This window comes from Oryza sativa, chromosome 8 (assembly GCF_034140825.1).
Source record: "Oryza sativa Japonica Group chromosome 8, ASM3414082v1".
Taxonomy (NCBI): Eukaryota; Viridiplantae; Streptophyta; class Magnoliopsida; order Poales; family Poaceae; genus Oryza; species Oryza sativa.
Genome location: NC_089042.1, coordinates 28,101,684 through 28,122,094, shown reverse-complemented (window position 1 = coordinate 28,122,094; position 20,411 = coordinate 28,101,684). Strand labels below are relative to the sequence as shown.

The 20,411-nt window shown below is 44.6% G+C and overlaps 6 protein-coding genes and 1 non-coding gene across 9 annotated transcripts; 4 read left to right on the top strand and 3 right to left on the bottom strand.

Moving 5' to 3' along the window:
- Positions 1-80: 80 nt before the first annotated feature.
- Positions 81-1,652, bottom strand: LOC4346314 (small ribosomal subunit protein eS25y). Its single transcript, XM_015793907.3, has 4 exons — positions 1,622-1,652; positions 1,460-1,534; positions 1,239-1,373; positions 81-406 (listed from the first exon to the last, which is right to left on the bottom strand). Exons 1-4 carry the CDS (start codon positions 1,622-1,624, stop codon positions 293-295), a joined length of 327 nt encoding a protein of 108 aa, XP_015649393.1. The 5' UTR covers positions 1,625-1,652; the 3' UTR covers positions 81-292.
- A 2,405-nt stretch (positions 1,653-4,057) lies between these two features.
- Positions 4,058-6,369, top strand: LOC4346313 (uncharacterized protein At2g27730, mitochondrial). Its single transcript, XM_015793906.3, has 3 exons — positions 4,058-4,273; positions 5,446-5,484; positions 5,821-6,369. The coding sequence occupies exons 1-3, from the start codon at positions 4,139-4,141 to the stop codon at positions 6,016-6,018; spliced, it is 372 nt and encodes a 123-aa protein (XP_015649392.1). The 5' UTR covers positions 4,058-4,138; the 3' UTR covers positions 6,019-6,369.
- A 424-nt stretch (positions 6,370-6,793) lies between these two features.
- LOC4346312 (uncharacterized) lies at positions 6,794-8,532 on the bottom strand. Of its 2 annotated transcripts, none has more exons than NM_001428225.1 (3): positions 8,261-8,532; positions 8,050-8,142; positions 6,794-6,998 (listed from the first exon to the last, which is right to left on the bottom strand). In NM_001428225.1, the coding sequence occupies exons 1-3, from the start codon at positions 8,420-8,422 to the stop codon at positions 6,975-6,977; spliced, it is 279 nt and encodes a 92-aa protein (NP_001415154.1). In that variant the 5' UTR covers positions 8,423-8,532; the 3' UTR covers positions 6,794-6,974. The 2 variants fall into 2 exon arrangements, with proteins under 2 accessions (NP_001415154.1, NP_001415153.1); NM_001428224.1 differs by having other exon boundaries at positions 8,270-8,532.
- Positions 8,533-9,249: 717 nt separating this feature from the next.
- On the bottom strand, positions 9,250-11,527 carry LOC9266191 (60S ribosomal protein L10a). The gene is made up of 5 exons (NM_001428223.1): positions 11,453-11,527; positions 10,856-11,075; positions 10,321-10,486; positions 9,679-9,884; positions 9,250-9,519 (listed from the first exon to the last, which is right to left on the bottom strand). Exons 1-5 carry the CDS (start codon positions 11,455-11,457, stop codon positions 9,466-9,468), a joined length of 651 nt encoding a protein of 216 aa, NP_001415152.1. The 5' UTR covers positions 11,458-11,527; the 3' UTR covers positions 9,250-9,465.
- A 158-nt stretch (positions 11,528-11,685) lies between these two features.
- LOC4346310 (multiple myeloma tumor-associated protein 2 homolog) lies at positions 11,686-15,228 on the top strand. Its single transcript, NM_001428222.1, has 4 exons — positions 11,686-11,833; positions 13,379-13,468; positions 14,353-14,614; positions 14,759-15,228. The coding sequence occupies exons 1-4, from the start codon at positions 11,791-11,793 to the stop codon at positions 15,066-15,068; spliced, it is 705 nt and encodes a 234-aa protein (NP_001415151.1). The 5' UTR covers positions 11,686-11,790; the 3' UTR covers positions 15,069-15,228.
- Positions 15,229-15,762: 534 nt separating this feature from the next.
- On the top strand, positions 15,763-18,428 carry LOC4346309 (vesicle-associated membrane protein 727). Of its 2 annotated transcripts, none has more exons than XM_015793900.2 (6): positions 15,763-15,881; positions 16,219-16,467; positions 16,575-16,776; positions 16,876-16,996; positions 17,848-17,910; positions 17,997-18,428. In XM_015793900.2, the coding sequence occupies exons 2-6, from the start codon at positions 16,272-16,274 to the stop codon at positions 18,138-18,140; spliced, it is 726 nt and encodes a 241-aa protein (XP_015649386.1). In that variant the 5' UTR covers positions 15,763-15,881; positions 16,219-16,271; the 3' UTR covers positions 18,141-18,428. The 2 variants fall into 2 exon arrangements, with proteins under 2 accessions (XP_015649386.1, XP_015649387.1); XM_015793901.2 differs by having other exon boundaries at positions 15,763-16,047.
- Positions 18,429-18,889: 461 nt separating this feature from the next.
- On the top strand, positions 18,890-18,961 carry TRNAP-CGG (transfer RNA proline (anticodon CGG)). The gene has a single exon. It is a non-coding gene; the product is annotated as a tRNA-Pro (tRNA).
- Positions 18,962-20,411: the final 1,450 nt, after the last annotated feature.

Here is a 20,411-nt window from a genome sequence, read left to right as displayed (position 1 = left end):
CCGAAACTCAATTATACCGTCGCAACAAGAAACACCTATGATACCAACATGATTCAACCAGCCAAACGAACACCGAGAGGGAGGGCGGAAAAAGTTATATAGGGCAAACAAGAACAGTACTCAACTAATAACCAAAATCTCTGAAATGTTTCAGCCATATAGAGATGCTGACCATCACAAGTAGCTCATTTAACATAACATTAGCAAACTCGACAAAGGTAACAGCTGTTCTAGAGTAGGCAAGCCCCCCGTACACATTCAGGGCAAACAAAGATGCATGTCACCCTCACACTTAGGTGTTGGTTGCCCTGGTGTAGATCTGCTGGCTTGAGTGAACCGAGACCATGCGGATTAGGCCCCGTGTCATTAAATCATTGATGGCCCTACGAGCCAGGGACCCGTTGATCTGCAAGGAAATGGCAAGTCGATTTTAGTTAAGTAACTATTGTACAGAACAAGATGCAAAGCAGAGTATTGGGATGGTTCAGAGATCAGCAAGTGCCCAGTAAGCTAAGCGTTAGATCATACAAGTATGATTATGCAATTAAACTCAGAAGCATACACCTACACTAGGTGTACAGAAAAAAAGTAACAGAAACTGGAAACAAAGGAGGCATATATGAGCCAGCTTAGATACTATCTATCTTTGCTGTATATTGTGGCTACAAATTTGAAGGCATGAGCTAGCTAGCTATTATATGGGAAGAGGAAGTAGTAATGTTGTATGATCATGGTTCAGAATGACAAAGGAAGTCAACAATGAACGTCCCACATGAACAAGATTATATGAGCAGACAATAATCATACAGAAAACACAATGCATGAATTTATCACCGGCAAACACAAAAAGCCATGCTGAGTACCATCCACAACATGTATAAAAGAACATTTAGCATGCACAACACACTTTGCAATACTCGATATATAATTAGGAATGATAGCATACATGCCATTCAATAAACAATCAACATGCCAGCATGAAACAAACAACATGAACCTTTAGTAAGTACTGTATTCAGCTGTCAGGGATTACTGAGTAGGCAAAAGGCATCCAAAATGACCAGCCAGGAGGTTACATACTACATCCATCATAGTTATTAGCCACATTGCAAAATACACAGCACAATCATCAGATAATTTATACAAATCCATGATATAACTAAGAGAGAAAGCTGAACGCCCCTAAATTCCTACAGTAGCAATCTGATAAAAGAGATGTAAGAGAGGAGATAAATTACCCTGAGTCTCTCAGAGAGAACGGAGGGGGTGATCTGCTTGTACTTGGGCACCTCGGAGAGCAGCTTGTCGTAGGTGGCCTGGTCGAACAGCACCGAGTTGTTCACCTTCTCCTTTTGCTTTCCCTTGCTCCACTTCTGTACCAATCAACAACATATGCGATCCACCCATGAGAACCAACAAAAAAGAACTAGCAACAATCGAGACAGGGAGACAGCGTCACCTTCTTCTTCTGCTTGCCACCGCCGGACTTGGCCGGCTTCGACGACGGCGGCGGGGCCTTGTCCTTCTTCGGGGCCTGCAGCGACAGAGACGAGAGAGCTTATCAACGACACGCCGCGTCGAACAAGTCCACTCCAGAGGCGAGAAGAGTGAGAGAGATTACCATCTCGGGGGCGGCGGTGGCGCGGAGACGGCGGCGGCGGCGGGGCGAGCAGAGGAGAAGGGAGGCTGCGACGGCGGCGGCGCTAGGGCTTTGAGAAGAGGTGGGAGACTCTTATATAGCGAGCCACGTGCCGTTTCTACCGTCCGATCCGATCGGACGGCGGGGAGTTACCCCAAGGGCAAACACGGGACAGCGAATGGGTGGCCCAACCCAGCACGGCCCGTTATGCATGCAACTGTAGCGGGCCGTGCCGTGCCAGCCCATGTACCAAGGCCTCAGACCAAGGATTTTGTTGCGGAAAAAAGTACACCCAAGGTCCCTCAACTTGCCATCCAGATACAAAATCGTCCCCCAATCGCAAAACCAGTCAGGGCGGAGCTAGAGCGAAATGGAGGGTGGTGCCACTTGCTTAATTTACTCTACTTTAGATCGAGTTTAAGCTGATGCAGGTGCCTAAGTTTGTATTGAGGGGGGTGCATACATGGTTAAAATAGGTGAGGTATAGCTAAAAAAATTTCTTGACCGGGTTCCTGGGCACCCCCCTAATACATAGCTCCGCCCCTGAAACCAGATACCAGACGTCCCTCAACTAACAAAACCGTTCGCTTCAGGTCCCTCGGTGGTTTTGACCCCGGTTTTGTTCGACGTGGTGGCTGAGTCAGCGTGGGGCCCCATGTCGGCTCCACATGTCAGAATGCCACATCATCTATCTTTCCCCTCCTCTCTTCTCTCCCTTCCCCCCCTCTCTCTCTCACTTTTCCCGACTCGCCGTCTCCGGGATCCCCTCCCCTCGTGGCGGACGTGGACTCTGGCACGCTCGCGCTTTGCTCACGCGTGGCTCGCCGTCGTGCCGCCTCACCCTATCCTCGCTCGCCAGGCGGTGCCGTGGCGGTGAAGAAGGCCTCAGCGCCGGCGTCAGCACGGGAGAGGGCGAGCGGGCGTGGGCGCCATCGAGGACAGGGATCCACTTGGCGGAGCTTGAGGTGGAGGCGCTTGGAGTGGGGCTCGGAGAAGACGAACTCGGCGCTGGAGAGGGACGGGCGAGGGGGCGGTTGAGGCCGCGGAGGAGGATCTGCATGAGCTCGGGGGACTCTGGGGCCGCACGGAGCCAGGAGCGCGGGGGCTGGAGGTAGGAGGTACAGTCGGGGCAGTAGACAGCGGCGTGGCGTGGGACGCCCTCGATGATGTTGACGCCGGCGCGGATGCAGCGCGTGCACATGTTGGCCGGGTTGGGCTGCATCGCCACGCCGCAGATGCAGCACAACACCGTGCCCACCGTCTGCGTCGGCATGAACATGACGCTCCAAGCAGCTGGCGCCACCGACCCCGGCAGCATCCTCTCGGCGGATTGGATTGGATTGGATTGAATCGGGATCGAATCGAGTGGATTGGGAGATCTCTAGAAGCCGGTGGGGGGGGGGGATCGAGATTTTTAAGCTAGGGTTTTTGTAGGTGAAAAGAGGGGGAAGAGACAACGGCGGCGCGTGCCCAGCGCCTGCCTGCTCCGCCGGCCGGCCGCTCCGGTCTGCACCGTTGCCGGCTTCGCCCACCGCTTTCCCGGTCCTCCGGCAGGCAAATGCGACGGGCCGCTCCACCCGTCGCTTTCCCGCTCCGCCGACCCGCCTGCTCTTGCGTGGACACCGCCGCTGCCTCATCGCCGGTCGCCGGCCATCGTCACCGAACCTCCTCCTCTCTCGCCTCGCCCCGTCGACTTCCTCCCCAACCCGCCGGCCAGTTTGCCCACCCAGACGACGAGAAAACTGAGAGAAGAGGAAGGAATAGATGACGTAGCATCTTGACATATGGGGTCCACGCTGACTCAGCTGCCACGTCGGACAAAACCGGGGTCAAAAACCATCGAGGGGCTAAAAGCGAACGGTTTTGTTAGTTGAAGGACGCTCGATATCTGGTTTTGCGATTGTGGGACGATTTTGTATCTCGATGACAAGTTAAGGGACCTTGGGTGTACTTTTTCCTTTTGTTGCGGCAAATGGCCCAGTGGCCAGCCCACCAGCCCGCATGGCCCACTAAAATCTGTAATCTGAAGCAGAAAAAAGAAAAAGCGAAAAAAATAAAAAAAATAATGATAGTAAAAAATATAGAAAGATAGTAAAATATGTTTAAAATTTAGTGAAAATAAGGGAAAATATGAAATACATGACAAAATATACGGGAAAAAAATGAAAAAGTATGAGGAATACATGGGAAAAATAAAAGAAAAATAGATGGACTGCCGGGCCATGCTCGTGCTTGGACCGTGCCGTCCGGCCCATCGGCAATCGTGCTGGGCCAAGCACGGCACGGCCCACAGCCCAGCCAGAGTACGGACAGGCTGGCAATCGTACGGATAGGATGGCCTCCTATAAACTTGGCCTTCGCCTCTGCTTTCTTCCAACGCAAGAAGAAGAAAAGCGAGAGAGTGGGAGGAGAGCAGGTAGAAGCAGAGCAGAGCAGAGAGAGAGAGAGAGAGAGAGAGAGAGCAAGCGTCTCCTAGGGTTTCTCGTGGCGCTCGGCTCGATGGCGATGGCGGTGGTGGCGGCGGCTTCCAGGGTTCAGGCGAGGCTGGCGGCGAGGCTCGCACCGCGGCGGCTCCTCTCCTCCGGCGGCAAGGTGCTCGGCGAGGAGAAGGCTGCCGAGAACATCTACATCAAGGTATATCCATCCCCACTCTCTTCCCTAATCTTCCTTCCCCTCGTGATTCTTGCTGTTCTTGCCGCGGTAGATGTGCTCTAGATGCAACTAGAGATGTATTGGTGTGCTGTATAGAGGTTTATGGTGCCAAGTCCAAGTGGTGTGTGTGTGTGTTGCGGTTGCGGTGGGGGTCGATTTCTGTTCGCTTCTTGCTCCGTCGCTTCAGGGATTTTGGCTGATGGGACGCGTGAACCGTAGGATTTTTTGCTAGTATTGTGGGTGCGCATGATTTTGTTGAGCGGTATGGTTCAGGGAAATGGATGTGCTCCTAATTGAAACGAGGCTGTTTTTCCTGTACGAACTGCTGAGTTTGCTTCAACTTTCATCTGTTCATCCTTGTGCTGTTTGTGCACCTGTTGGTGTAATGGTGTTGTTTAGGGAAATTCTGAAACTTGATGATTAATCTAGACATATGGTTACCTTTTCTTCTCTGTGGGTATGTGTAATATTTCTTTGTGTGGTGGTATGTGAGTATTTGCGGTTCAGAAAATTATGCCAGCGTGTGATAATGTCAGATGTGCTTGCGTACTAGTCATGAGGGATAGTTTGTCTAGTTTTTCTTTCATTGCTGTTCAGATTAGTAATATGTTCCTCGTGAAATTGCGCTTGATCTTTCTTGGTTTTGTTTTTCTTTCTGTGCTGTTCAAATTAGTGGCATGTTCCTCGTGAAATTAGCCTATTGTTGTTTGTAGTTTTAGCAGTGCTGTTCAAGAAATTTCTAGTTCATGTTTTTCTTGAACCATCTTCTTTCATAATTAGTGCAATTGATGGTGGTAATTTAGGAAAAATAAACTATGGATTTTAATCTAGTTATGTTACCATGTGTGGTTAACCTCCTAGCTAGCTATGTGTTGTCTTCCTTTCTGCATGTGCTTATAGTTGGTTCAGAACCCTATGCCAGTTTGCTGCAACATGATGTGGGGTGGATCTGATATCATTATCTGTTTGTTATGATGCAATTTCATCGTATTAGGAGATGTTGATCATCATAATCACTTAGCATGAGTGGTGAATCGTATGTTTGCTTATTCCCTAAGTTCTGTAGGATTTCTGGTTGCTTTGGCATATTCTGTTAATGGCACTTGATACTCTTGTGGGTGTAATATATCTGAATGTTCTTCACTGTACTGCAGAAAATGGAACAAGAGAAGCTGGAGAAGCTTGCACGCCAGGTATGTGAAGCACATTATCTTTGCCCCACTTAAAAGTATGCAGTCATGCATATCTGTTTCTCATAACTACTTTCCATTTTATTCCCAGCTTAAAACTACAGATCAGTTTGCCCTGCAAAACTTTGATCATAGTGTTATACTTTTATACCAGTTTCATTCAATATCTGCCCTTGCTCTGAGAAGAGGCAATTTGTTTATGCCATGCCTTGCTTTTACCAAATTCTGTAGAGTTTACAGGCCATGAATTTGCTGTGTTTTCTTGTTATGTGGGTTGTGAATTTGTGAACCTTTTAATCATTTGGTTGTTGCAACTTACAAGATACTAAATGCTTGCAGGGTCCCAGCCCAGGAGAGCAAGGCTCATCTACTCCTGCCGCTGATGTGAAGGCCGAAGGTGGCCCAACTGCTGGTGCGTCGACCGTCAAGAACAAGAACTACACTCTCATCGCAGGTGCTGTTGGTGTTCTAGGTGCCAGTGCCATAGCGTGGTATCGCCTGTCAAAGCCTGAGAAGTCAGAAGAGGTTGCGAACTAACTTGGGCCTTGCTGATAGAGTTCCTGTCCAGTTTCTCCTTTCTTTTACTCACCTTATGCACCTGCACTACCTTTTGGAACTAAACTGAGGAAAACCATGTGACTATTTCGGGGGATGTAAGTAACACCAGACAAATGTTAGTTTTCGCGTAGTTTCTACCATATGCAATCTCATGATAGGCAAGAAATTTTTGTGCCGTTTGAACTCAGTTGCTGGGTGAGGTATAACTGCCTTTTTTGGAGGGTGATCTTTTTGATCTGTACGGAGTAGAAGATTGTGCCCTTTTTGTCATAGCAACATTATTATCTGATGAGAGATATATATGAATGGAATGAATCAATGAATGATCTATATGAATGGCTCTTCTTTTGCTGTGTTTGTTGTGTCAAGTTAGCGGGTGAAATATGCTCCATTATTTTCTTCTAATTGTGGCATTTTTTGACTTGTCTGGTATACTGCTACATATTTGCCTCTTTTTTTTGTGCCCTCATCCAAAGAGAATGGAGCAGCACTTGTGTGAGCTCGCTACTGGTCTGATGTCTGAATGGTGTATGTATGTTGCAATCAAGAATTCAAGATGTATAAGTCTGAACAGCGTATGCTACTTGTAGCTGCAAATATTGTTGTCAAATGAACCTCATGCCTGGAACCGCATACGTACGCATTCTCACGCCGCTGCGAATGAATTGCATAAACCGCATGTCTGGAACCGCAGCAGCACGCATGTTCTGCATATCTAGGTGCGCAACAAAATGCAGAAAGGGAACACAGATATACTTGTCCAACACAATAGAGCCTCATTCAATCATGAACAAGCACCGGAAACCAGAGCAGATGAATCTAGCTCTGTCAAATGTTTTACAGAATTTATTCTTTCATCCTAGGACATGTATGAACACCGGTGTCCAACATAGGCATGTGAAACAAGTCCGTCTTCAGACAGAAGCACATCACTCCTAGTTGGATCCCCCCTCCGTATTCTGCCAAGACGAGCAATTGAGCAGCATTAGTAAATAGTCCAAACTATATTGTTCCATAGAGAGAATTAGAGTGCAATAAGCTGAAAAATGCATCTCCATACAAGGGAGATAATTCTTAAAAGCATACAGAACTTGAAAAGGTAGATAGGACGAGCAATTGAGCAGCATTAGTAAATAGTCCAAACTATTGTTCCATAGAGAGAATTAAAGTGCAATAAGCTGAAAAATGTATCTCCATACAAGGGAGATAATTCTTAAAAGCATATAGAACTTGAAAAGGTAGATAGGATCATAAGAAGCCTGCCATGTCAGGTAAACCAAATTAGTTGCTATTCTACATTTTTAAGCCTGCCATGTCAGGTAAACCAAATTAGATGCTATTCTGCATTTTTGCGCCCAAGACACATTAGAGGATTTTGCTTTGTCAATGTTTCCCTCTAGTAAGTTGCCAGGTGCAAGCGAAAATCTGCTGCAACTACATGCCCAAGTCCCATTTGGGACGAAAATCCACAAAATTTCCTATAAGGTGGTTTGCAAGTTGCAACATCAAACATTATAGCATGTAAACCAAATGAGTATAAAATTATGAGAGAAGGGCAAAGTAATATGTAGGAGTATCATCTAATCCTAACAATAGGAGTAAAAAAAGAAATGAGTCATGTTTCAAACACTGCAGCAAGTTAGCAAGACCAACTGTTGCGCTAATTAGAAGAAAAGAATTCATCAGATCATATGTTGAGGAGCAGGTGTGTAAGTTGGATGGATCAAGTACATTGTAACATGGTTATCATCTTTTCTGAACTAGAACAGATAGTGGGTATGAATATTCATGAAGATACAGAATCAGAATGAAGTTATCTTCAATCCTTAGTTCCCCACCCACCAGACGCTTGAGGCATACTCTCAATGTAGCGATTTCTGAATGTCCCTGTGGCTACACTAGACATTTCCCCATCAATCCCAATATCATCAACACAAGTGTGCCTTGCCCCAGTCAGATATAATCAACACAAGTGTTTGGGGAAGAGAGAGAGTGGGGGTGGGGGATAACCTTGTCGGAGGCGGCGGGATTGCCCTTGTCTGCCTCCGCCTTCTCCTTCTCGAGCTTCTTCTTGCGCTTCTCCATCCTCTCCCTCTCCATCTTCTGCTCCCCCAGCAAGCCGGAAAGAAAGAAAGAACACACAGCAACAATAGCGGTGAGCACTGGATCGGATCTGAGAGAGCACAAGAGCAGAGGAGACGAGGGGAGGGGAGGGAGCAACCAAATAAACCTGGACGTAGACGTTCTCCTTGGCCCGCTCCTCCTCGCTCAGCACGCGCCCCTTGCCGTCGCTCATCAGCCGCATCCCGCCGCACGCCGCCGCCACAGGAGCAGGGGAGCGGAGGCGCAACGGGAGTGAGGTCAGCGCCGATCTCATCGCCATCTCTCTCGCGCACTCTCCTCGACTCGCCAATAATCTCTCGATCGATTTCGCGTCGCGTCTCCACAGTCTCCGGGTCTCCTCCGCCTTTTTGTGGGCTGCAACGACGGCCTCACCTCACCTCCTAACCGTCCATTCCAAATCAACGGCGGCAGAGGTCGTCCTCACGCTTCAAGTCTCGTTGACTATAGCCTTCTTTCTTTTTTTTTTTACTTTATCAAAAGATTTAAAGTTGAGAAAATTTTCGGAGATTTTCACGATGTTGTATATGCTTAGTTCCATCAAACCCTAAACATGTTTTGCAAAAATTCATAGCTATGGATAAACCCTAAACTTTGGAAGCACGACAATTTAACAAACCCATAAAACTTAGGGTAAACGTGCAGAAGACTGAAGGATTGGACATTGTAGTCTAATGCTAATCTTACAACCAGCACGAAGTATGGAAGTGATGGAACAATCCGAATGGTGTCGTCAAGCGCCACAGAAGGCTCTCACAAATTTGCTATCCAAGTATGATCATCAACACTACCTGTGGCAGTGAAACAAATTGCACCAATCTTGAATCTTGCAAGGTAAAAAGGCTTATACTCCCTCCGTTTCGAAATATTTGACACCGTTGACTTTTTAGCACATGTTTGACTGTTCGTCTTATTCAAAAACTTTTATGAAATATGTAAAATTATATGCCTACATGAAAATATATTTAACAATGAATCAAATGATAGGAAAAGAATTATTAAGTGTCAAAATTTTTTGAATAAGACGAACGGTCAAACATGTAATAAAAAGTCAACGGCGTCAAACATTCCGAAACGGAGGGAGTATGTAGGAGCAGCATAACACACATAGAATTTCCACATTAGAAGCTTACGTAGAATAAGTTACTCCCAAATAAACACGCTACAAAAATAAGGTCCAGATATTTCTTTGATATATTCTCTTGCACTGACAGACAAAAGCCGGTCCCAGAGCGACAGGTCTATTTTAAGAGGAAAAGCTTGGTTTCAACTGATCCTTTTCACTTCTAGGTGGAACACACCAACTTAGAACACCCTGATTGGTTTCCCCATGGTGCTCTTGATGTAAAGGCACCTCACCTATCAAACACAAACAATTCCAAGTTATCATCAGTTGTTTTCTCACATAAAACTATTATTCAAAGCAAGGCCAAAACTCATATATATTCACTATGTTGTTAAACAGATTTGAGCTGTAAGTTTAATTGCATGCAAACAGGCTCAGAACAGATAACTCACATTCTGCCAGTTCTTTTTCAAAAGGGACACGAGGAAGTTGACGCTCATTTGGATGTTTTGCTGGATCTGCTTCTCCTCCATTGACAAGTTACCCACAGCAACACCCATGCACAGAACCTTCTTCAGCTGGAACTTGACTGTAGCTTTCGTCTCGTTGACCTTGGATTCAAGAGACTCCTGGTGAGTAACCAATGTAGGGAACTTGCCTGCAGTGTGATCAAAATGATTCAATTAACCAATCTGCCTTGGTAAACCCCAACTAGCCAGAGTCTAAAAAAACATATGGGTAAACTTCACACAGTTACTAGATTAAGGTCCAATTGGACAGTTTAGGTCCTACAACAGTTAACAGTTGGCATGAAATTAGCATAAAAAGACAACGCCATGAAAAATGAAATACAATGTAACACCTAGATGATAGTTATGTTTCACTGCAGGTCAACTATAAATTTGTAGTACTATTCAGGTAGCAGTGAGGCATATGAAACAATACTGTGCACGTTAGAATTCATAACTACACCAAGAAAAACTAGCATGTACTCATTAGAATTCAAAACTACACCAAGAAAAACTAGCATGCACTCGTTAAAATTCAGAACTACACCAAGAAAAAGCAAGAATGTCAGAAAATGGAATACTTGCCTGCCTTGTTGAGACCAGGACCAAGGAGACGAGGAATCTGCTTGATGATGGCCTCTGATGCTAAGAAAGCATGGTACTTCTTGGCAAGCTTCTTAACCAGCTTCTTGTTCTTGTTCATTTTCTTAAGAGCCTCAACATCCATGTAGTCAAGCCCAATCTTCTCAGCCTGCACACGAGCCAATCCGCAGCAAGTTGGCAGATAAATAAATTCTCATTAGACAGAATAAATTGATCCACAAACAACGTGTGAACATTCTTAATTTCAGACTCCAGCCAATTATACATAGCATACAACACTTGAGATGCAATGGAGAAGGACCCAGACAATATATCAGGCAAGGCACAAATAATAATTCAACCAAACAAATTAAAAATATGAAATATGTTTCAGTTAAGATACTACAAGAATGTAAAACAAAGACTTAAATAATCTAAGGTCACTTACATGAGTGAGAAAGGAAAATCCTCAATTTCAATCTAAACGGAGGGTGTACAAATTTACAAAATCAAAATGGGTATGGCATCATAATCTTACCTCCTCGACATGCTGGGCATCACCAAGCATGCAGACCTTCATCTTGGGGCGGGGGATATGGGGCAGCTTGACGGAGCCGCTGAAACGCTTGTCCTTTTGCGGGTCATAGTTCTTGAGACCAATCTGAAGCTCAACGGTCTCGGTGAACTTCCTGCCCTTCTCCTTGGATTCCCCAACAACCTGGGAGATGGCTTCCTTGAGAACCTCGCTCTGCAACTTACTGCAATTGATCACGCAAGCTCAGCACGTGAATTTTGTTCAGGAAACAAAGAACGAGCATTTCTTATACCGATCAGTAACCTATATTCAGACATAATCTAGCTAGCGCCACTGATCTCTAGCGAGAAGCAGAAAACTCTAGATCATGCAAGGTGTACAGCTACGTGATCCCAGTCTATCTCGAGATCCATCGCTTTAATGAGACATAAACTAAACAAATCGTCCGAATTCCATATCATCTTCTTACATCTTAATAAGAGCTTTGATCTAACAAAGCAAGCGCGCAGAATCACAGAAGGCCATAGCGACAGAAACTAAGCAATAGAAGAGATTCGTTAACCGTAAGAAGGGAAGTAGAGATTGGGCGGCGGGAATCACCTCATGATGATCGGCGGCGGCGGCGGCGGAGGGTCAGGGAGCGAAACGGCGCGAGAGGAGAGAAGGCGGCGAGTGAGGATGCGTGCTCCCGACCTAGGGTTTTTGTGGCTGCATGCTCTGTGCCGTTTCGACCGTCCGATCGGATCGGACGGTGGAGATTGACGCCGGTGGGCTTCCTTTCGTCGTGGGCCGAAACATAAAGGGCCCATTCCACATATGGCGGTCGCGCATCTCAATCTCAAAAAAAAAAAAAAAAGGAAAAAAACCTCCACTACGCAAATCGTCGTCGTCTTCCTCCGCCGAATTCCCCACCCCACCGGCGGCGCGACCGGGCGGAGATGTACCACCCGACGAGAGGCGGCGTCCGCGGCGGACGGGATCGTAAGCTCTCTCCTTCTCCTACCTTTCCCAAATCCACTCGCCGTGAGATCTCAATCGCTGGCTGCGGGCCCTAATTCTGCCGCGTAATTTTTTTACTTCCGTGAAACACTCGCTAGGGTTTCGATGCTGTTGCTAGGGACTCGCTGTGGCTGTAAGGTTCTAGTTGTTGATTTGTCGATGCTCCTTCCTCGCGTTTGATTGCATCTCGTCCGGTCTTACTTGTTGGTTCCAACTCGTCCGTGTTGCACTGGATTCGATTAGCTAGTTCGTCTCTTGTGTCTATGTGGTTAGTGCGTAGGATCTTACCTTCCAACTCATCTGTTTGCTTGTATGATCTTGCATCAGGAGGAATTCTGTGTCTGCCATATTGTTATTGAATCATGTTCCTTTGAAAGGTTATAAGATGGAAACTGCACATGGCGCGGTCACGCACGTATGCCTGCCCGCATTCAGCACCCTTCGGCACGCGTGTTCACCTTTATCTCTTCTCTATCCAATTGATACCAAGTTCCTCATTGGTATCCGACATTGTTTTTTAGTTTAAAAACAATGGTCATAAGATGAATGGATGACCCCATTGCAAGGGATCCTCGTGTGACAGACTGACAGTCGGATCATCAAGGGACAACAACTACTGGGGTTACAACGTACTGCTGCCAAAATTACCTTAATGAATGGTGGCATGGCAATACCAGTCATCAGGATGAAACATGACACTATAAAATTAGTATTAGCACTTCTATATGCTGGATGTATGAGCTTTCCAAAATTTACACGAGTTTTTCAACTTCTGTGGGCATATATTATGGATATGCATTTGTTTGCTGCAATGTACGGCACTTATTAATGTGCTCCGAGCTCTAGGATATCATGAATATAGCTCTAGGATATCATGGAATATTCAGTTTTACTCTCTGTATTTCGTTGTGTTTTATGCTTTATAATGCTAAGGTTCATCCTCATGCTGAATGAGCAAAAAGCTGCTAGATAACTACAAGATACAATGAGGTGAGAAAATGATCCAAATTACATTGATTACAATTGCTGCATCTGAAAGAGAAAATCATCACTTTTTTTTTGGGGGGGGGGGGGGTTCATTTATAGGCTTGTACTATATAACTACTTTGTATATGATAAACTCACTAGATTATCATCACTTATGGGCATCATCGGTGCCCTAATTGTATAACCTTATGCTTACTATTCAACTTTACAAGCGCTATAAATAATGAGTGCAGCCCGTTAGCTCCTCCAATTGCACCTGTGGTTCTTCATTTTGTACTATGAACATAAAGCTACCTTTTCTCAAACAGAAAAGCGTGCACTGGACTACTCCTACACCTGCCAACATGAATAGGCCTACATTTTGATCGTTTGTTTTTGCTATAAGCTCTTCTACATGTTGTTCTGTTCCACTGCCATTGTGTCATCTCCATCTTGCACTTTGCATTGTAGCTTACGAGCTTTTTTGTTATATGGGTTGAACATACAATTATTAGAAAAGCTCAGTAAATCTAAATACTTTTCTCCTTTTGTTCCTTGCAGAATTCAAATGGGATGATGTTAAGGTTGACAAGCACCGAGAGAATTACCTCGGTCATAGCATTAAGGCTCCTGTTGGAAGATGGCAGAAAGGTAAATATAACAATACCCCTTGTTTACATCCACCTTTGTTGGCTGGCTAGTCCTTATAAAACAATGGTTTTTTACTGCTCGACATGAAGTGGTTTTTCTTCTTCTTCTTCTTCTTCTTTTTTATGTCACATGGTCTAATTAAATTGTTAAAAATATCTTATCTCTTACTGTAGTTTCCTACTTGACCTTGATTTAGCTGTACTGTTAGTCTACTAGATTAGTGAATACCAGTTGTCCCATGTCCAGAAATCAAGAGTGGCTAATCACATCTCCCTCAAGTTGTTCAGGTTAACACTATCATTTTGTGTATACCGGGACATTACCTTTGATATAATTGAACTGGAATATTATGTATTTTTAGTGCGACAAGTGCGTAACTGTTGAAACATAAGCAGGCATTTGTCAGGGTTAGCACGAACTAAACAAAAGCGCTGGCATTCTATTTATTGACCTTCTAGCTGATACAAATAAAGTGCTATGGCATCCTTTTTTATTTTATGGATTCCAGATACAAATTAAAATTAGTCATTCATGTTTTTCGACCTTCTAGTTATTTATCAACTGGAAGAAATGTTGGTCTTGTGAGCAGTGAATTTGTGAACCGTAGGTGCATTCAGTGAGTTCAATATTGGCATGTGTTGTTTTGTTACCAGCTCAAGTGAGTTTGTAATTGTACCTTAGAAACCTCGTTTTGGCTTGATAATAGTAGGCTAATAGCAATAGATCTCCTTTTTTAGCTGGGCTTGGCCAAATGTTTTGATAAGCCTTCAACTAAAGTGGATTGGAATGTCAATGCTTGTTTTACTTTTTTAAGTCCTGTTATTTTAATGTATAACCCTGTGGATTCTAAGTTATTGATACGAGAGACTGATTATCTCGGCCAGGGAAGGACCTGTTCTGGTATACAAAAGATAAGAAATCTGACTCAGAAGATGCTCTCAAGGAAGAAATCAGGAGAGTGAAGGAAGAGGAGGAGCAGTCCATGCGGGAGGCACTTGGCTTAGTTCCTAAGCGTAGTAGTCGACCTAAGGGCAACCGATTAGATAAGCATGAGTACGCAGAGCTTATTAAGCGAGGATCAACTGCAGAAGACTTGGGTGCTGGACATGCTGAAGCAGCACAAGTGCAGGGTCTAGGTTTATACAAGTAAGTTCATGCTGCAATAGTTTCAAACCCACTTTAAATCATCCTTATTATATAGTGGTCATATAATCGAACTTATCTGAAAAGTTTTTTCTAGTGATATTTGATGAATTACTAATAATATAATCATAATGCACATTATCTCAGGGGTCCTCGCAGAGAGGAAGAATCGAGCTCCTTTAACCTTGATCCTCCAGAAATGGTGCCCGCTGAGCAGGCTGACAACCCTCCACCGGAAACCAAACCGGAACGTGAAGATTCCGATGATGATCGTAGGAGCAAAAGGGGGCGTGAGGAGAGGGGAGGGGAGAAAGAGCGGAAGCGAGAAAGGCACTCGGAAGGAAAGGAGAGGAGGCGTGACAAGCAAGAGAAGAGGAGTCGGCATGAGTCGGACGACAGGTCGAAGCGCCACCGCAAAGACAAGCACAAGAGGAGGCATGACTCTGATTCCGACTAGTTACTGCGGCTCTTTCAACCTGTCTCACTGTATCCTGCCATCATATTTCATGCCTTGCTACGTTTGCTTGATGATGATGTAGTTGTAAAAACAGCTTGTATACTCTTCTTGAATACATTGTCTGTTTTTAACTTGCACATGAGAAATATGTTGAACCTGTAACATCAGCGGTGCATTTTGGCAATCTTCTTTCTGCCTATCCTTGTCTTGTGCATTTCCATCTTCACGGGATGTTAAGTGTTACGGTGTGTAGTTCACATCAAAATTAGAAGTTTAATTAAAATTAAAACGATGTGACGGAAAGGTTACTCCCTCTGTTCCAAAAAATAACAATCTTATACTGGATGAGACACATCCTAGGACAACGATTGTCCAGATTCGATTCGTTGTATTAGTATGTGTCCCATATAGTATAAGGCTGCTATATTTTGGGACGGAGGGTGTGCTCTGCTTATTAGTTATTTCTTCAACGATCCAGTGAAAACCATTCTTAAATTTAACAAACGTTTAACACGTTAAGCGGCTAATTATCCAACCAGAATTTCCCAGGAGGAACACGCAGATTAGCAAAGGAAAAATAAATAAAACTAGCTGAGTCAACTCTCTCTGTCGTCATCTTCTTCGTGTGTGCAGTGTGCGAGTAACTCGACTCGACGAAGGGCAAATACGTAACTTTCTCGGCAGGAGAGGAGTTGGGTTGATTCGCAGCAAAGGCACGGCACGGCACGCACGCACTCGAATTCACCTTCACCTTCAGCGCGAGCCGCGAGCGAGAGAGGAAAAGGGAAGCGACGATCTCTGCCCTTCTAGAAGGTTCGCCTCGTCGGTCCCCTTCCCCCCCTCTCCTCTCAAGCTTCAGAGCCCTCTCTCTCCCTTACACGAGGCGAGATCTGCTCCCCTTCTCCCGATTCAACCAACCACCACCTCATCTCCGATTCCCCCTCTTCTTCTTCTTCTTCTTCCTCTTCTTCTTGGTGGGGTTAGTTTCTGAATCGTCTCTACTGCTAACCTCCGACTCTGATGCCGCTTCCTCTTCCCTTCTCTCCTAATTCACATTCTATTCGGATTTCCTTTTTGAGGGTACTCTAGTCTCACTAGTGGAGTGATTGATTGGTTGATTGGTGTTGTTGTTGTTGGGAACACAAATTAGGGTTTGGGATTTCTTGACTGGACGACCTCGTGCGATTTCGGGAGGCAGGAGCCATGAACGGCAATAAGCAGTCCCTGATATACAGCTTCGTGGCCAAGGGCTCCGTCGTGCTGGCCGAGCACACCGCCTTCTCCGGCAACTTCAGCACCATCGCCGTCCAGTGCCTCCAGAAGCTTCCCCCCAACACCTCCAAGTCCACCTACTCCTGCGATGGCCACACCTTCAACTTCCTCGTCGACCGCGGCTTCGGTAACACCCCTCTTCTTCTTATTCTTATCTTTCTGTGGGAACTGAACTACAGTAGTTAGTAATTGTGATATCTGTTGAGCTCACTTGGGTTATTTTGGGGGCTGCAGTGTTTCTCGTCGTTGCGGATGAGGCCGTTGGAAGGAGCGTGCCGTTTGTGTTCCTAGATAGGGTTAAGGAAGACTTCATGCAGCGGTATGGCTCCAGTATCGACGAGGAGGGTCAACACCCGCTCGCCGATGATGCAGATGATGATGACTTCCTCTTGGAGGACCGATTTAGCATCGCCTACAATCTTGACCGGGAATTCGGGTATGAAGTCACCATATGCTGTGTTACCTACATATGATGTTTCTTTCTTTTACTAGTATCAAATGTGTCTTTAACATGTGTTTTTGTGTTTGGGTATAGACCGAGGCTGAAGGATCACATGCTGTATTGTATTAATCATCCAGAGGAAATTAGCAAGCTCTCCAAAGTGAAAGCACACCTCACGGAGGTCAAAGGGATTATGATGGACAACATTGAGAAGGTATGTGCTCAAAACAGTGCTTTCTTTGCTGAAAGAATATAGTATATTGTGTACGGAAACAATTGTTGTGTAAGTAAGGTTTCCCAAAAACTCTGGATTATATTGTTCTAGACACCTAACAGTTCCCCTGTTCTATTCATGTATGGCCATATTTCTGTGTGATTTATTTCTTTGATGAAGTAAACGTGGATATCATGTCAGGGTATGATGTAAACATGTTTCACCTTTTCTGCTCAATGAAAAATCGCGTAAACTTGTTTCACCTTTCCTGCTCAATGAAAAATTGCAAATGGAAACATTTTCAATAGTTCATGGGCCACATCCCATGCTGCTTGGAAGTTCCTGCAGAATATTATTACTGTGTGCAGTCTATGTTGCTATGCATAGAAGTGCTCTGGTGTCTGTTGGTGTGATTAATTTACGAATTGAACAAGTAATGATGGGATCTTGAGTTTTAAAATAAAGATCAGTTTTTCCCCCCTTTTTGTGAGTTAGTACATACTGTTGTCATTGTGGTGATGAATCGTCTGCTTATTGTTTTGCCCACGTATTTGAACTTTTTTTTTGTTACAAAGTCTTCACTATGACAGTATGGTTATTGGCATTCTAGTTTCAATATCTTGGGATATAGGAGTATCATTTTAGTTATGCTGACTTTCCAATATAGAAACCCATGTCTAGTACTCCTACCCAGTATGTAATTAGTCAGTCTGGCATTTTACAGGAAGCCAGAGAATGCAAACAATATTTGTGGCCTCATGTCATTTTAGTATTTAACTGAATACAGAAAAAATAAACTCCTTTCTTGATGTTTCATACTACTGACTCTTACTGTCCTGGATTTTGTATAGATATTGGAACGTGGAGAGAAGATTGAGCTTTTGGTCGGCAAGACTGAAACCTTACAATCACAGGTATGGAAAATCTGTGTGAAATTTTTGTTTCTGTAAGAATGTTTAAGTAACCATGACTAAGTGGTGTGTTTTCAAATAATCTTCAGGCTGACAGCTTCCACAGGCATGGAAGAGAGCTCAGGCGTAAGATGTGGCTTCAGAACCTGAGGTTTAAGTTGATGGTGGGTGGTGCTGTTGCGGCGTTGATTCTCTTCCTCTGGCTGATTATTTGCGGGGGCTTCAAGTGCTAGAACATTGAAAGCCTTTTTCTTTGTTTTGCATTCGATGTGTTTACCGTGTCGTGTGCATATATAACGACCAGCAAATCCTGCTTTCGATATGCTTCGTGCAGAGTTAAATCTCCTTATGGACCTTTATTCCTTGTAGCCTGTTCTCATGTTTCATAGTATTACAATAGGGGGGCTCTGGAAATGGAATACTTGTGTAAACAAACCTTGTGAAAGGAGACAACTTAGCTATCTGTATTATGTACATTCTGAAATGCTAATAGCTTATTTCAATCTCATTTTCATTGGTCATTCTCAGCTGGTGTCCTAAATGTTGATTGCGTACCGCGCGTCTGCGCCAGATCATTTAACTCGCTATTCATATTCTGCAATTAATCGATTCTTTGAACTGTAAGGGTCTATCTCAAGATTAGGATGGCGCACCGAATTTCTGATTGCATGAAAGATATAGTTTATCTTCACAATTTGCAAAGGGAGAAAGGCTATATATGTTGATATGCACTCTGCTTCTATCAATCCCTCCCGTGCTATGTTTAGCGGTGAAGCAGGTGTGGATATACCTCAACTGACAGCATATGATCAGTCGAACTGAATTTCATACGGAATGAGTTAGACTGACTACGCCTAATCACTTTCATTGCTGCCCTTTTTTTTTCTCCCTCTTCTAGCGTTGCGAGGTAAATGTATTAGTTAGAGAATTCGAGTTCCTGTTATATAAATTTATAAAACTTACGGAACAGAAACAACGCAAAGGGTGTTTGGTCTAGTGGTATGATTCTCGCTTCGGGTGCGAGAGGTCGCGAGTTCGATTCTCGCAACACCCCGTTTTTTTTTTCCCAATTTTGCTTCAACGGATGACCAATTGCCTGTGCCATTTACCTGAGTCTAATTAGCAGCTATTTTTGACTTTTATTTTTCCCACCTTGTTTGTGCATGCAACCGCGTATAGAAATATTTTCACAAGATAGGTATGTCTTGTTTGAACCAAATATGGGTTCCGGCACTTTGTATCGCCAATTCTGAGATATCACCATTTTTTGGTGGAAATAATAGTAGCCAAAATTGTCTAAGTACGAGTCTATACAACATGGTACAGATTGGAGGTTAAAGCAAAACCAGTTTACTTGTGTGAACATAGTTGTGCTCTGGTTAGGGTCCATGTGATAAAAATCATAGGGTACGTACGTTTGATGGTTAAAGAAGGTACCCGTGGTTAGTGGTGGGTGATTTTAATGAGACTCTTTGACAGTTTGAGCACTTCTCTCTGAAACAACGAAGTGAGCCGCAGATGCAAGCCTTTAGGGATGTGGTCCAGAGATGTGAACTCCATGATCTGGGGTTCTCGGGGGTGCCATACACTTACGATAACAGGAGAGAAAGCCGCGGCAATGTTAAAGTGTGCCTAGACCGCGCCCTTGCAGATGATGGGTGGAGGGGACTGTTCTCTACAGCACAGGTGTTTCATCTGTCCTCTCCTAGATCAGACCATTGCCCCATCCTTGTCAAATTTTATTCTGAAGATCTTCGCAGGAATTTTGCGAAGTGTGTCCATTATGAAATTTATTGGGAAAGAGACCATGCAATCTCTGAAGTTATAGCAGAATCTTGGGGCGTTTCCGGAGCTAAGCAGGATCTGAGCGACATTAATCAAGCTCTGTTTAGGATGATGTCTAACCTTCGCCCATGGAGTAAGAAAAAGTTCAGGAATGTCAGCCGGGAGATTGAGAAAACTAGAAAGAAACTATCTGAACTTCTTCTAAGTAATACCGACAGCAGGGAAATAAGACGGGTGTCTGATCAAATGAACGAACTTCTGTACCGTGAGGAGATGATATGGCTGCAACGATCTCGAATTGCTTGGCTGAAAGAAGGTGATAGAAATACACGTTTCTTTCACAGCAAAGCAGTGTGGAGAGCAAAGAAGAATAAGATTACAAAGCTACGGGATAGTGACGGTACTGTTCACAATACGACAAAAGAGTTGGAAAGCATGGCAACTGAGTATTTCCAAAGGCTGTTCACTGCCGACCCCAGCATTGATCATTCGAGAGTCACTAGCCTGATAAAGCCGAAAGTCACGGATGCGATGAATGAGGAACTATGCAAAACCGTCAGTGAAGAGGAAATTGCAAATGCCCTGTTCCAAATTGGTCCATTAAAAGCACCCGGGCCAGATGGATTCCCTGGTCGGTTCTATCAGAGGAATTGGGCTATACTAAAGGACGACATTGTGCGAGCAGTACAAGAATTTTTCTCTTCGGGTACCATGCCTTC